Source organism: Peromyscus leucopus, chromosome 4 (genome assembly GCF_004664715.2).
Source record: "Peromyscus leucopus breed LL Stock chromosome 4, UCI_PerLeu_2.1, whole genome shotgun sequence".
Classification (NCBI taxonomy): domain Eukaryota; kingdom Metazoa; phylum Chordata; class Mammalia; order Rodentia; family Cricetidae; genus Peromyscus; species Peromyscus leucopus.
In genome coordinates this window covers 106,301,824-106,316,326 of record NC_051066.1, presented here as the reverse complement: position 1 = coordinate 106,316,326, position 14,503 = coordinate 106,301,824, and the positions used below count along the sequence as shown (strand labels likewise).

Below are 14,503 nucleotides of genomic sequence, written 5' to 3'. Positions count from 1 at the left end.
CACAGAGTCTTTTACTTAAAGTTGAACACTTTTTGGTCGAATACATGGATTTGGGGGCTTCTGCAGTGATATTACTTATAGACAAGTTGTACAAGTTCTAGTACAAAATATATAAATTATTCAATTTTTTTGATCTATTGGCTAAAGTAAAAAATTAAAAAAGTGTTGATGGATCCTAAAGATAGAGACATACGGTGCCGCTCTTAGTTTTTGTAGCACCGGTTTTGATATTTCACTTCACACTTTTGCTTGCTAATTTACAGGTTCACAATTTCAGATCTGTCCCTCTCTCCCCTGAGCCCCCACCAGTCCTCTCTGGGTCTGGATTTGTAGTCCTGGCTGGCCTAGAACTTGCAACGATCGTCCTGCCTTTACCTCCCCAGTGCTGGTGTTACAGGTATGTGTCACTCAAGCTCTTCTGTTTCTACTTATTAGGTTTTAATGTATGTTGTTATTGGGAAATACATTACACATAAAGTAGCATACATAATACATAGATATAGTCAGTTATAACAATGCAACTTAACTACTTTTTTAACCAACTATCACCTAGCTTTTAAAAACTCCACAAAACTGGGCCTAGGGAGATGGCTCAGTAGGTAAGAGCACTTGCTGAGCAAGAATAGGGACCCGAGATAAGAGTCTCCAGGACCAGGAAAAGTTGAGTATAGTTGCAGGTGCTATGACATCAATGCTAAGTGTGTGTGTGTGTGTGTGTGTGTGTGTGTGTGTGTGTGTGTGTGTGTATGTGTGTGTGTGTGTGTGTGTGTGTGTGTGTGTGTGTGTGTGTGTGTATAGTGGGGAGCAGACAGGAGGTTGCTAGCTACCAACCTAACTCCAGGTTCAGTGAGAGAACCTGTCTGTGTTTGCCTGCTTGCTTGTTAGTAACATTCTCACTATGTAGCCCTGACTGGTCTGGAGCTTGTTTTGTAGACTAGTCTGGTTTCAAACTCGTAGAGATCCACCTGCCTCTGCCTTCCCAAGCACTGGGATTAAAGGTGTGTGTCACTGTGTCCAGCTGACATACTGTCTTAAGCGAATGCATTGCAAAGTGTTATAGATCAGGAAATCATATCTTCCTCCGGCCCCTGTACATGTGCACGGGCACACACACTTATACACGTGTGCCCTGTTCCCCACGTCAACAGAGAGCTCATCTCCTCACTGCTTCTTCGCTTTTCCTTATACTTCACTTCCTTTTGTTCAGTTTTGCCTCTTTCTCTCTTTCTTTCCCCTCAGGGTAAAAGAAGAAAAGAACCCGAGATCTTAACTTTTTACTCCTTTTAAGCACAGACAAAAGGCAGACATGTGTTATTATCAGTTTCTTAACTCAGAACCCTAAGTGTGCTGGTTCCCTGCTCTCTACTGAACAGCCAGGGCAATTGACATGAAAACTGAATTCAAATGGAGCCGTGCATTGGGGTGCATGCTTATAATTCAGGTATTTGGAGGAATGAGGCAGGGGGATTGTGAGTTTGAGGGCAGTCTGGGCTTCATAATGATACCTTATCTCAAAAGAAAAAAATTTTTTTTAAAGAATGACAGAGTATAGTTAAAGTAAAAAACAGTATTTGGAAAGTATAAATGAAGATGGCACCTGTAGTGAAGTCTCAACACTATCTGAAGGCATAGGAAAGTCTCTGTTCTTACCTCTGGCCTCAGCACTATCTGAAGGCGTAGGAAAGCCTAGTCTTACCTCTGGGATGATGACTAGACCAAATATTAAGCCAAAAAGGACGAGGTTAACGCCATACATCCATCGAAGAAAGATGAAGTATGATGCCACTGAGGAACCAAAGTGACCTGGGGGAGAGAGATGGCACAGTGACATGTGTCAGTGAAGAAACCACATGCCCATAAGCGTGGTTTTCACACCAGTCTGTCAAATAAACCTCCAGGGCTCCCTTTCTTATTCCAGATAAGTGACCTGAAGCTCTGTGGGGTAACTGAGTCTCCTGAGCTCTCGCATCAGGAAGTGAGGAATCTGGATTAGAATCTGGTCCCTATACTCATCCAATGCCCACTTTCCCCTTGATACAACAGAGACTATGAACTAATTTAACCAGAAGGCCAAGTATACTCAGCATCTAAGCCTTGGGAGACTTCTTTGAAGAAACCAATGAAAACCAATGATATTGAGAACACTGACTTTCAATGTCCTTGATCTTCATTTCCCAGGGAATACATTGAGTCTTGAAATTATGAAAGTCCCTCTTAAACTTGATCCATTTCTGAAATGAAACAGATGAAACCTCAGTCACCAACATGTTGACCTTAAGCACCAAGGGGCACAGTTGGGTCATGGGGGATGCTGAAGGAGGCAGGGCAGTGTGTGTGTGTGTGTGTGTGTGTGTGTGTGTGTGTGTGTGTGTGTGTTGAAATGGTGAGGGGCAGAGAAGGGAATGGGGCATGGATATGAGGGCAGGAAGCCTGGCAACAGTAGGGGAGGGTGTTGAGAGAAGCAGGGCAGAGGCAGTGGGGGTGTACAGGGACAGGAAACATTGGCAGAAGCCGGGGTCATAGCACAGAGCATATCTGTAGTGTGGAAGACAATTCAAATTTGGACATTCTGATACGAGTTTTAAAATTCTGCGTAATTTTCTGGGTCCTCTGATACAACTTTATTTATGTTATGTTAAAACAAAAACCAAGGAAAAAGAAACAATTCACATTCAGCAGGGAGCCAAGAGCCTGAGTTCACTCGGAGTGTTGCTAAACTACACTGAGAAATCTCATCCCAGGCCTGCCCATCCTTTTCCTGGTGGAATCACTGACCTTGCTGGGCTGAAAGGAGTTAGTCAGGAATTCCTCCTTCCCTTAGAGGGCTACAGTTTGGAGCTAGAGTGTCCTCCAAAGGCGCATGTGCTCAAGGTTTGTTCCCAGAGGAGCGCTCCAGAGGGATGGTAGAAATTTTAGGTCATGGAGCCTAATGGGAGGTCTCTAGGTCACTGGGTGTCTGCCCAAACTGGACAGAGAGACCCTAGTCCTCTTCTCCCCCTCCAGTTTTTTTTTCACTTTCTCTCTCTTCCTTACTCCCCTTTCTGAGACAGGGTCTTGCTATGGATCCCAGGCTGCCTGGAACTCAGTCCTCCTGCTTCAATCTCCTGTGTGCTGGGATTATAGACAGCATCACCAAATCTGGCCTTTTCTCTCTCTCTTTGTATCCTGGACATGTGGTGTGCAGTATCGCTTTGCTATGTGATCCATAGGCCCAGAGCAACAAGGTTACTCATGGGTTAGGAAACTGAGTGTGAGCCTAAATATCTTTCCCTCTTTTTGAGCTATTTTAGGAATATGTTACACACACACACACACACACACACACACACACACACACACACACACACTTCTGTCTGTAGACAGATAACTCAGTGAACCAGAACATCACCTAACAGATTTATAGAAAATAGGAAATAGCAAACCCCCTTCTATGATAACTTTAAATGTATATGGCCACCTCTCACCACTAAAAAAATAAAGACTAATAGCTGGATTAAAATGTTGTCATTAGCTGGCAGAGATATCAAAACTACTAAAGGATGCAGCATAAACTAGCAGGCTAATGAAAAGCATAAAGAAGCAGGCTCCCTGGGTGGTGGTGGCGCACACCTTTAATCCCAGCACTCAGGAGGCAGAGGCAGGTGGATCTCTGGGAGTTCCAGGCAAGCCTGGTCTACAAAGGGAGTTCCAGGACAGCCAGAACTATACAGAGGAACTCTGTCTTGAAAAACAAAAACAAAAAAAAAAAAAAAAAAGAAGAAGCAGGCGCAGGCTCAGCCATTCTTACATCAGACAAAGTAAACTTCAAACTAAAACTGAAAATAATTAGGAGAGATTAAAAAGGACACTACACATTAATAAAAGGAAGAGTTCCTACAGAAGATCTAACTTTTGTTAACTTTTATGTACCAAATACTGGAGGCCTGAATTTCATAAAACAAACATTAAAAGACATAAAAGACCCCTAGATCCTGACATAATCTTAGTGGAGGACTTAAATACTCCATTCTGATGTTTAGATAGAACTTTCAAATGAAAACCAAGAAACTTCAGAGCTAAATGCACTTTGAATGAACTGGACTTAACAGACATATACAGGACATTCTACTTAATGGATAGTGGATACATATGTTTTTTTTTTTCTTCTCAGCAGCAGATGGAACCTCCTTCAAAACTGATAATATTGTAGGATACAAATCTAATCTAAACAAATACAAAGAATGAGATAATTCCTTGTGTCCCATCAGACCACAGTGGAATAAAACTAGAAATCCAGACAAAGACTTCTTGGAGACTAAAGGACACATTTTTGAATGAACAGTGGGTCATCCAAGAATCAGAGAGGAACTTTAAAAAAATCTGGAGACAAATGACAATGGAAACATGTCCTATTAGAACGTCTGGGACATATCCAAGGTAGTGCTAAGAGGAAACTTTTGTAGCAATAAGTGCCCACATTAAAGTGTCTGAGCCAGGCGGTGAGGTGTTATTACAGTAATAGTAACCCTAACTAGGACAGAAATTGGTACTAGGATCATGGAACGTTGTTATGACAGACCTAGCCATGTCATTTTGGAGAAGACTGTGGAAGAACTTTGAACTTTGTGCTAGAAAAGCCACTGAGTGTTCAGAGCTTGGTGAGCTATTCTGTGGAAGATAAGTGTGTTTGTTGAGAGAGGCCTGCCTTGTGAAGTTCCAAGGGGCAAGTTTGAGAGTCACTTAAAGACTCTATTGAGGCCGTTGCATATTTTGAACTAAGAGTTCGTGGGTCTGGTCAGCTGGGACTGAAGAAATAGCCATGATTAACAGAAGACTAGCTTAGTAAAAGCTTAGCGTTACTCAGACAGCTGATCTCGGTTAGCTGTGTCTGAGAGATGGGTGGTAATTAAGAAGAGACTAGCATCATTGAGGTGAAATCTGGGAAGTGTTTCCTCAGAGTTAACACACAGAAGCTGTGTTCCCGAGACAGCCAAGGTTGTACTTCGTGCTGGCCGCTGAACTCAGTACTGTCAGAGTCACTGGGTAGTATTGTTTTGAAGGCATGAAGGGGTCATGGACAGCAGCTGAGGCTTGGCGCTGTATGACAGGCTGGAGTCCCTGAAGAGAGCCCAGGAGAGGCTATTGGTAAGAGGGCAGCCCAGCTGCAGCAAGAGACCCCAGCATTTTGGAGATGACAGTATCACGGGATGAGCACCAAGAACAGCATCGGCCATGGAGTAGAGCGGGACTGAGCACTGGAGACAATCTGTGTGGGCTGTAGAGGGAGGAAGCCAGAGAAGTGACCCATGCTTTGGAGGAGCTCAGTTCATGACTGGATCCCAGACCTTGGACAATGAGTTAGTTACACATTTGGAGGGTGGTTGGGCTTTGTTTAGATTGTGACTGTGCCCTGGTTCTTCCCTCTTGAAGTGAGAAAGTTTTTAACTTATTTTTGATTTTAAAGTAGTTCACAGTTGAGAGAGAGTCTTTGAACTTTTAAAGAGACTTCTTTTTTAACTTCTTTATTGAATCTTTGGGGTTTTATGTCATGCACCCCAATTCTGTTCACCTCCTGGTCCCCCCATATTCCCCACCAACCTTATTGCATCCCCCTCCCACGAAAGAAAGCAAACAAAAGCAAGAGCAACAACAACAACAAAAACAAAAACCCCAACAAGAACAAAAACCACACAGGAAAAATCTCCGCTTCTCCTTCTCGTCTGACTCTCCGTCACCTCTTCATCTGCCCAGATGTCTCTGGAGGCTTCGATGTAAAACTTTGGGTTTTTAAAGAGACTGAATTTTAAATTTTGAATTGTTTGACTTTTTAAGTTTGTAAAATGTTTTAATGTGATGTTGCTATTATTTTGTAATTTTTCGCATGAATGAGAAAGAAAATATATGACTTAACTGTGTTTGTGTGTCAGGCTGACGAGGGATCTGCTGTGCTGGTTAGCACTGTGTCAACTTGGCACAAGCTAGAGTCACGTGAGAATTGGAACCTCAATCAAGAAAAGGCCTCCATAAGATAGTAACCCTAAGCTGGGTAGGGGTGGCACACGCCTTTGACTCCAGAACTCAGGAGCCAGAGCCAGGCAGATCTCTGTGAGTTCGAGGCCAGCCTGGTCTACAGAGTGAGATCCAGGTCAGGCACCAAAGCTACAGAGAGAAACTCTGTCTCGGAAAAAAAAAAAAAAAAAAAAAAAAAAAAAAAAAGGAAAAGATAGTAACCCTAATTAAGACACCTACATAATCAAATGATTAAGAAGACAGAATCAACAAGAGAATACAAAGATTAGTGGTAGACTGCTTGCCAGTCATGTCTGAGGCTCTGGGCTCCATCTCCAGCAAAATACACACACACACACACACACACACACACACACACACACACACACACTCACACTCGAGAACTAGATATAAAATTGATACACAAATCTACACTTTTCAACTAGCCGTTATAGGAATGGAAAATTATACCATTCACAAAAGCAACAAGGGTATAAGCTATGTAGAAATAAACTTAAAACATGGGAAAATCTATATGACAAATTGTACTGAAAGATACAAAATAAAGCTTGAGAAGTACAATTATTGAAAAAAAATACCAAATGAATGGAAACACATGAACTATGAACCAAAGGCTGAGGGGCCCCCAGCTGGATCAGGCCCTCTGAATAGGTCTGACAGTTGATTGGCTTGATCAGTTTGGGAGGCATCTAGGCAGTGGGACCAAGTCCTGTGCTCATTGCATGAGTTGGCTGTTTGAAACCTGGAGCTTATACAGGGACACTTGGCTCAGGCTGGGAGGAAGGGACTGGACCTGCCTGGACTGAGTCTACCAGGTTGATCTCAGTCCTCGGGGGAGGACTTGTCCTGGAGGAGGTGGGCTGGGGGTAAGGGGAGGGGTGGGAGGGGGAGAATAGGGGAACCCATGGCTGATATGTAGAACTGAATGGTATTGTAAAATAAAATAAATAAAATTAAGAAAAAAGAAAAAAAAAAGCTTGAGAAGTGTAGTATTCTAGATGCAAAGAATACATACGTCAAATCACACCAAAGATTTAAAATAACTTCACACTCACATGTGTAACCTGATGAACTGAACTTAGGAGTGTTGAGGGTGATGGTTCCCTGAGGCTGGGGAGGGCAGGGGTTGGAAAGAGGAGAGAAATGCTGAGAGGTTAGTCAGTGGGTACTGGCTTAGATAGAAGCAAGATGTCTGGAGTGCTGATTGACAGCTGAGAGGTTATAGACACTAGCATTCTGTCTATCATAAAAGACTACAAGAAAAGACTAGAACCTTTTCATCATAAAGACAATGTTAGAGGTGATGGATTTATTTAATTTGGTTAATTAATTTATTTAATTTAAATGACATACAGTGTATACATGCATGAAATATTATCCCATTTGCCGGACAGTGGTGGCACATGCCTTTAATCCCAGCGCTTGGGAGGCAGAGCCAGGCGGATCTCTTTGAGTTTGAGGCCAGCCTGGGCTACCAAGTGAGTTCCAGGAAAGGCGCAAAGCTACACAGAGAAACCCTGTCTCGAAAAACCAGAAAAAAAAAAAGAAAAGAAAAAGAAATATTATCCGATTTATGCTACAGTGCTGTGGGATGGTCTGTATGTCAAATGTGTTGCTCTGATTGGTCAATAAATAAAGCACTGATTGGCCAGTAGCCAGGCAGGAAGTATAGGCAGGACTAACAGAGAGGAGAATTGAGAGAACAGGAAGGCGGAGGGAAATACTGCCAGCCGCTGCCATGACAAGCAGCATATGAAGACCCCGGTAAGCCACGAGCCACGTGGCAAGGTATAGATTTATAGAAATGGATTAATTTAAGATGTAAGAACTAGATAGCTAGAAGCCTGAGCCATTAGGCCAAACAGTTTAAATAATATAAGTGTCTCTGTGTTTATTTTATAAGTGGGCTGTCGGACTGCCGGGGGTTTGGCGGGACGGAGAGAAAACTCTCCAGCTACGCTACAGTGTTAATATTTAATTATGTAACTGATACATAAAGCATTAATACTTTTTGTGCTTTTATGTATCAGTTAAAATAGTTACAGTTTCAATCAAAATTTTAATGACCCATTTTGAAATTTGACAAAGTGATTTTAAGAATGAATGTGGAATCCTAAGGGAAGAGATTTTTTTATATAAACTCATTTTATTTATTTATTTATTTATTTATTTATTTATTTATTTATTTATTTATTTAACATCCTGGCTGCAGTTTCCCCGCCCCCTTCCAGCTCCTCCCCCTGTGGTGGTATTGTGTTTCCCATAATATTGTGCACCCTAATAAACTTATCTGGGGTTAGAGACAGAACAGCCACTAGATAAAAAGGCTAGAAAATGGTGGCACTCACATCTTTAATCCTAGCATTCCAGAGGTAGAAATCCCTCTGGATCTCTGTGAGTTCAAGGCCACATTGGAAACAGCCAGGCATGGTGACTCATGCCTTTAATCCCAGGGAGTGATGGCAGATAGCAGAAAGGTATATAGGGTGTGAAGACCAGAAACTAGAAGCTTTTGGCTGGTTAAGCTTCAAGCTTTCGAGAAGCAGTTCAGCTGAGATCAGCTGCAGAATGGGCGAGGTGAGGTAGCTGTGGCCTGTTCTGTCTCTCTGATCTTCCAGCGTTCACCCCAATACCTGGCTCAGGTTTGATTTTATTAATAAGAACTTTTAAGATTCATGCTACATCCCCTTCCAGCTCCCTCTCCCCCTCTCCCCCCATCCACTCCTCCTCTGTTTCTGCTCAGGAAAGGGCAGGTCTCCCACAAATATCAACAAAACAGGGCATATCAAGTTGCAGTAAGACTAAGCGCCTCCCATGTATTAAGGCTGGACAAGGTGACCCAGTATAAGGAGTAGGGTCCAAGAAGCCTGTAAAAGAGTCAGAGACAGCCCCTGTTCCCACTGTTAGGAGTCCCACAAGAGGACCAAGCTACACAACTCTAATATATATACAAAGGGCCTAGGTCAGTTCCATGCAGGCTCCGTGGTTGTTGGTTCAGTCTCTGTGAGCCCCTATGAGCCCAGGTTAGTTGATTCTGTGAATTCTTACGATTTCCTTTACCACTCTGGCTCCTACAATCCTACCTCTCTCTGTTCTGCAGGATTCCCAAGCTCCACCTAATGTTTGTCTGTGGGTCTGCATCTGTTCTCATCAGTTATTGGGTGAAGCCTCTCTGATGACAATTGGGCTAGGCACCAATCTGGTCACAGGAGATGGCCAGTTCAGGCTGCTTATCCGCTATTGCTAGGAGTCTTCACTGGGGTCATCCTTGTAGATTCCTGTGAGATTCCCTTGCACCAGGTTTTTTCCTGACCCCCAAATGTCCCCCCTTCCCAGCAGTCTCTTTCAGTACTCTCCTTCTCTGCCCGATAACCCAATCACTCATGCTCCCATCCCCACCAGCCCTTAGTCCACTCACAAACTGAAAGAGATTTTTTTTTTAAAAACAAAGGTAAAAGGAGAAAGCTAGAGTTATAGTGATGTTAAATGATTATTCCTAACAAAAGCCTCGAGACATACTTCAAGTAGGAACGAAATGAATGAGAAATCATGGCTTTTAAATCAGAGGCAATTAACTCCAAAGAGGAAAGAATACTTCAATGAGACCCACATAAAACACCAGCCACTTGAAGCAGGTTCTGACAGAGCTCAATAACGCAGAGCTGCCCACCCCTCAGGGGGACATCACTGTTTATCATTCACATAACCCTGATGATCGCACAGCTTGGCTGTGTTTTCACCAAATCAAGATGCCTTGATTTGAGTGCTGCAAAACAAAGCAAATACCAGTGCTTTGATACCATTTATTCTGTGGGTTTATTTACTGTAGAGGAAACACATCTCATACACGTTGAAGCGCCAAGATAAGTGTGGAGTAATTGGCAAGGGGTAGCTGGTTTCCACCCCTGGAGGATTCAGAATGGTCTAGCGGACCTCACATCTGGAGTTGGAAGGGGCACTTGACACTAACGGACAAGCTGGCAGGTGCTTGTGGTGGTCCCCCCACCCCCGTGCACAGCAGGCCCTCCCACAGTTGGTAGTCTGAGGATCACACGTACCTTAGCTAGCAGCATCCTGTAGGCATAGAGGTGTTTACCCTTCCCTTTCCCCAAGGCTCCTTCATACTTCTCCACAAACGCTTGGGCTTCCCTGGTCAGGGGAAAGAAATGCAGGAGATGAGGAGAGACAGGAATTAAATCAGAAATCTAAAGTGTGAGGCTGAAAGTCTTATATGTTTATACCCTCAGTTAGAATATCAATTTTATGAAACAGGACGTTTTTATCCACTGAACTTTCCCGAGCAGCACTAATGCCAGGCATATGTTAGATACTGATAGGCACGATTTTATCATTGCTCTCTAAGACTTAGCACCTTGGTGCTACATTTGCGAATAAACTGTTACATGACAGATGTAAGGAAGATGAACAGCTTTAAAACAGGGAGGTTCATACGGCAGTGGTGGTGCACACCTTTAATCCCAGCACCCGAGACAGAGGCAGCCAGATCTCTGTGAGTTCGAAGCCAGCTAGCCTACATAGAGAGTTCCAGGACAGCCAGAGCTACATAGAGACCCTGCCTCAACAAAACCAAAAATAAATAAAAAAGGAGGTTATTTTGGTCATCTGGCTTGGGCCACAGATGAGAAAAACAAAACAGAGAATAGGAGTCAAGTAGACTAAAAGCAGAAGAGTTTTTTGTTTTTAATTTTTTAGGTTTGTGTGTTTGTATACATGGGCATGTGTGGAGGTCAGAGGACAACTTTTGGGAGTCAGTTCCTGTCAGGATACTTGTGTGTCAAACACTTAACCAGCTGAGACATCCTACCCCCTCATAGAGTTCTAACCATAGTGGGAATATTGTGCTTTGAATCTGAAATGACCCCTACATGTGGTGATATTTTGTTTGTGCTCTCACAAATAAAGCTTGCCTGGAGATCAGAGTGCAGAGCTAGCCACTAGACAACCATAGAGGCCAGGCAGTAGTGGCCATACCTTTAGTTCCAGCACTTGGGATCTCATGCCTTGTTCCCTGTACTTGGGAGGCACACATGCCTTTAATCCCAGCACTAGGGAGGTTGAGACAGGAAGTGATATGGCTGGGCAGAGAAAAGGAATATATAAGGCAGGAGGAGACAGGAACTCAGTCCTTTTAGGCTGAGGATTTTGTAGAGGTAAGAACTGGTGGCCTGCTGCTCTGCTTCACAGATCTTTCAGCTTTCATCCTGATATCTGGCTCCAGGTTTTTAATTAATAAGACTAATTAGAATTTGTACTATACCCACACGTTCACAACTTCAGTGCTTGATCCTCAGCTGGTGGTACTGTTATGGGGAATTGTAAAGTCTTTGAGACATGGAGCCTGTTGGTGGAAGCAGGTCTATGGGGGCAGGCTTTGAGTGTTATAGCCAGTCCCTGGTTCCAGCTTTCTCTGCTTCCTGCTTTGATTTCATACAGCTCCTGTCATCACGGACTCTGCCTTTTCTGCTATGATATACTGATGCCTCTGTGAGCCAAAATAAACCTTTCTTCTTTTCAGTAATTGTTTCTACAGCTAATCCCCCATCTGCTGAGAATTGATCCTGGAAGCCCAGGGCCTAGAATTGATCTTCACAGTAGGCAAACCCTCTATTATGCCACACTCTCAGACCCAGTTCAGGTCTGACAAAGCAAGAACCACGTGACTGTGATGAAAGCAATGTCCTCAACTCATGGACACGACATTCTTATGCCAATAACACCTCCTGCTTTGTCCCATTGTCAATGATGCCCCTGTGCTTCTCTGATTCATCTTTATTCCCCAACTGCATCTTTTAGGACTCAGCATGGTATATGGCACAAGAGATGTTCAAACTTTAATAATAACACTAACTATTGTTTACTAATTCTGTCTAGGGTACTTGATATTTAAAATTTGTGGGGAAAATGAGGAATGTGAAGCTGAAAGGCTAGGAGAAGGGAGTCAGTTTGAGTGATTAAGGATCCAGTAAAACAAACAAACAAACAAACAAACAAACACTTGGATGGGGATGGGGCATAAACTCGGGTTAGTTCTGTTTGCCACCATTGTTCTTTGTACCTTGCCATCCTTCTTAGGCAGTGTCGAGCCATATGCTTGGGTCAGCTAGCCTCATAGGTGTGTCAGAGACTGAGGCCCACAGCATTGCTTCTAAAAAAGAGGATGTAGCCTCTGGGAATGCCATCTGCAGTTGGAGACTGTGGTAGTTTGAATAAGAATGGTCCTCATAGGCTCATATGTTTGGATACCTGGACCCCAGCTGATGGAACTATTTCAGAAGGACCAGGAGGTGTGGCCTTGCTGGAGGTGGTGAGTCAGTGGGTGGGGTGGGGGTAAGCTTTGAGGTTTCAAATGAATCACCCTGTCCTCACTGTGTGCTCTGCCTCTTGCTTGTGCTTCAAGAGGTGAGCTCTCAGTGGAGGCTCTGGACACCTGCTGCTTGCTACCTCAGCTTCATTATCATGAACTCTGACCCTTTGAAACCATGAGCCTCAGATAAACTTTCTCTTGTAAGTTGCCTTGGTCTTGCATGGTGTCTTATCATTGCAATAGAAAAGTGACTGAGATACAGACTTAACTGCTAGAAGAGTCTACAGCAGGCAAGGGGTGCATTCTACAAGGTCTGGTGATTCTGGAGAAGTGACTAACAGTATAGGCTCTAGAGCCAGAGTTTCTGAGTTCAAATCCAGACTGGATCACTTAACTTGCTGTGGAACACTGGGCAAATTACTTGGTGGTTCTGTGACTCAGTTTCCTCATCGGTACACATGGGAATAAAATAGTATCTGCTTCACAGGGCTGTTTTGAGGAAATAGGATTGCTACACTTAGTGCATTTAGAGTTGGGCCCAGCACCTAAGGAATATTCAGTAAACAGTGACTAGGTACAGCTCTGCAAATGAGAGCATAAAGCCCTGAGTGCAGAGAGGGGTAGTGGGCATGTCCTGCAGAAGGAACCCTAGGCCAAGTCTCAGTGTGTGCATGGGAATTAGGTGGGATTCATCACTTCAGTGCTCCCACAGAGGATACGAGAAAACCACCCAAGGGCCTTGGTACAGGAGTGCTGGGCCTGCCTGTCAGCCTTGGTAGCTTTGTGTGAGTGTCAACATGGTTAGGTCCAGCGGCATATGTGCAGCCCAGAGGCATCTCCAGATGTTCAGAATACATATTCACTGTCTGCATGTGCCAGCTGAAGTGCCAGCTGGGACTCAGTATGGGATGGGCCTTGACACTGCTGACAGGAAACAAGGCCACCCTTCAGATCTTGTACTGTGTTCTCTTGTGTCTTAGGCGGAAGACACCAAGGGGCATGAGCTGATGACTAGAGAAGACCATGGCAGCTGTGACACCTCTCTGCAAAGGGTTCCTCATCAGAACCGGATAAGCTCAGTCAGAACTCGACCTTGCAGATAAGCTCAGTCAGAACTCGACCTTGCGGCTGGGGCAGAGTCGGTCAGAAGTGAGTGCTAAGGTCATGCCACAGCAGTCGCTGGTCATCCTGCCCACGGAAGCCAGCTCCTGGGGAAAGTTGCATCACTGAAGGAAGGCCAAGGAGGGGCTTCTGTGTGGGAGGATGAATCAAATGTTTGAAGGAGAAGGTGAGACTGCTGACTGATAGACAGAAAGTGGGAAGTCTCCTCTAGTGTGGAAAGAAAGGTAGCCATGGAAATAGCTGCATCTGAGGATGAGATGGCTGTAAAGCAATGGAAGGCTGGGGTGCAGATCGATGCCTGCAGATCTTAAAGGCTGCCACACTCTGATGCATCTATGTGTGCCATGCTTACAGTGGGGAGGCTGGAGGGGCAGATCTCCTTTCCTGTCCAGTCCTACCAGGGCAAAGAAGAGGACAGCATGCCCCTTTTCTACAGAAGACAAGCCTCCTGTGCCATGGAGCCTACAGCCCACTCACCTGAGTTCCACCAGTGTCTTCACCATAGCCAAGCTTTGTTTCTCAGCCCAGTCACCTGAGCTGCCTCAGCTTCTTTGCCATGGACCGGGTCCCCCCTCCCTGCAGCTTGCTCACCTGAGTTCCCTCAGCTTCTTTGCCATGGGCCAGGGTTTGTTCCGCATGGTGGCGATGAGCTTCTTCTTTTCTTCCACCTGCTCCAGGATCTCAGCCAGCTCCTCCTCAGACAGGGACTCTCCAGTGGACACACTGGAGGCTAAGGAAGTGGACCTAGGGGCAGAGCCATGACAGAGTCAATGAGAGTTAGAAGGGCTCTGGATGGGAGGAATTCTCAGGAAAGATGGGCAGGATCTTGGACACTCACAGAGTTGATGGAGCCTGTCTCTACCAGGAACAGGCAGTGAGTCCCACTGCCAGCGAGAGGAGGCCAAACCTGTGTCCTATAGCCTCAGGTATGACTAGGTTGCCTTCTCAAACTTGATCTCTCTGAGTTCTCCATCCATGCACACATTAGCACAGTGGTGGCCAATAGGAATAAAAGGTGAGCCGGGCGGTGGTTGCGCATGCCTTTAA

General features: G+C 44.6%; 1 protein-coding gene across 1 annotated transcript in view; it reads right to left on the bottom strand.

Moving 5' to 3' along the window:
• Tmc2 (transmembrane channel like 2) overlaps positions 1 to 14,503 on the bottom strand; it is a 78,594-nt gene that overhangs the window by 43,055 nt on the left and 21,036 nt on the right. Inside the window, 4 exon segments of the mRNA XM_028878539.2 lie at positions 1,697 to 1,803; positions 2,150 to 2,231; positions 10,068 to 10,158; positions 14,048 to 14,200. Coding sequence (XP_028734372.1) covers positions 1,697 to 1,803; positions 2,150 to 2,231; positions 10,068 to 10,158; positions 14,048 to 14,200 — 433 coding nt within the window.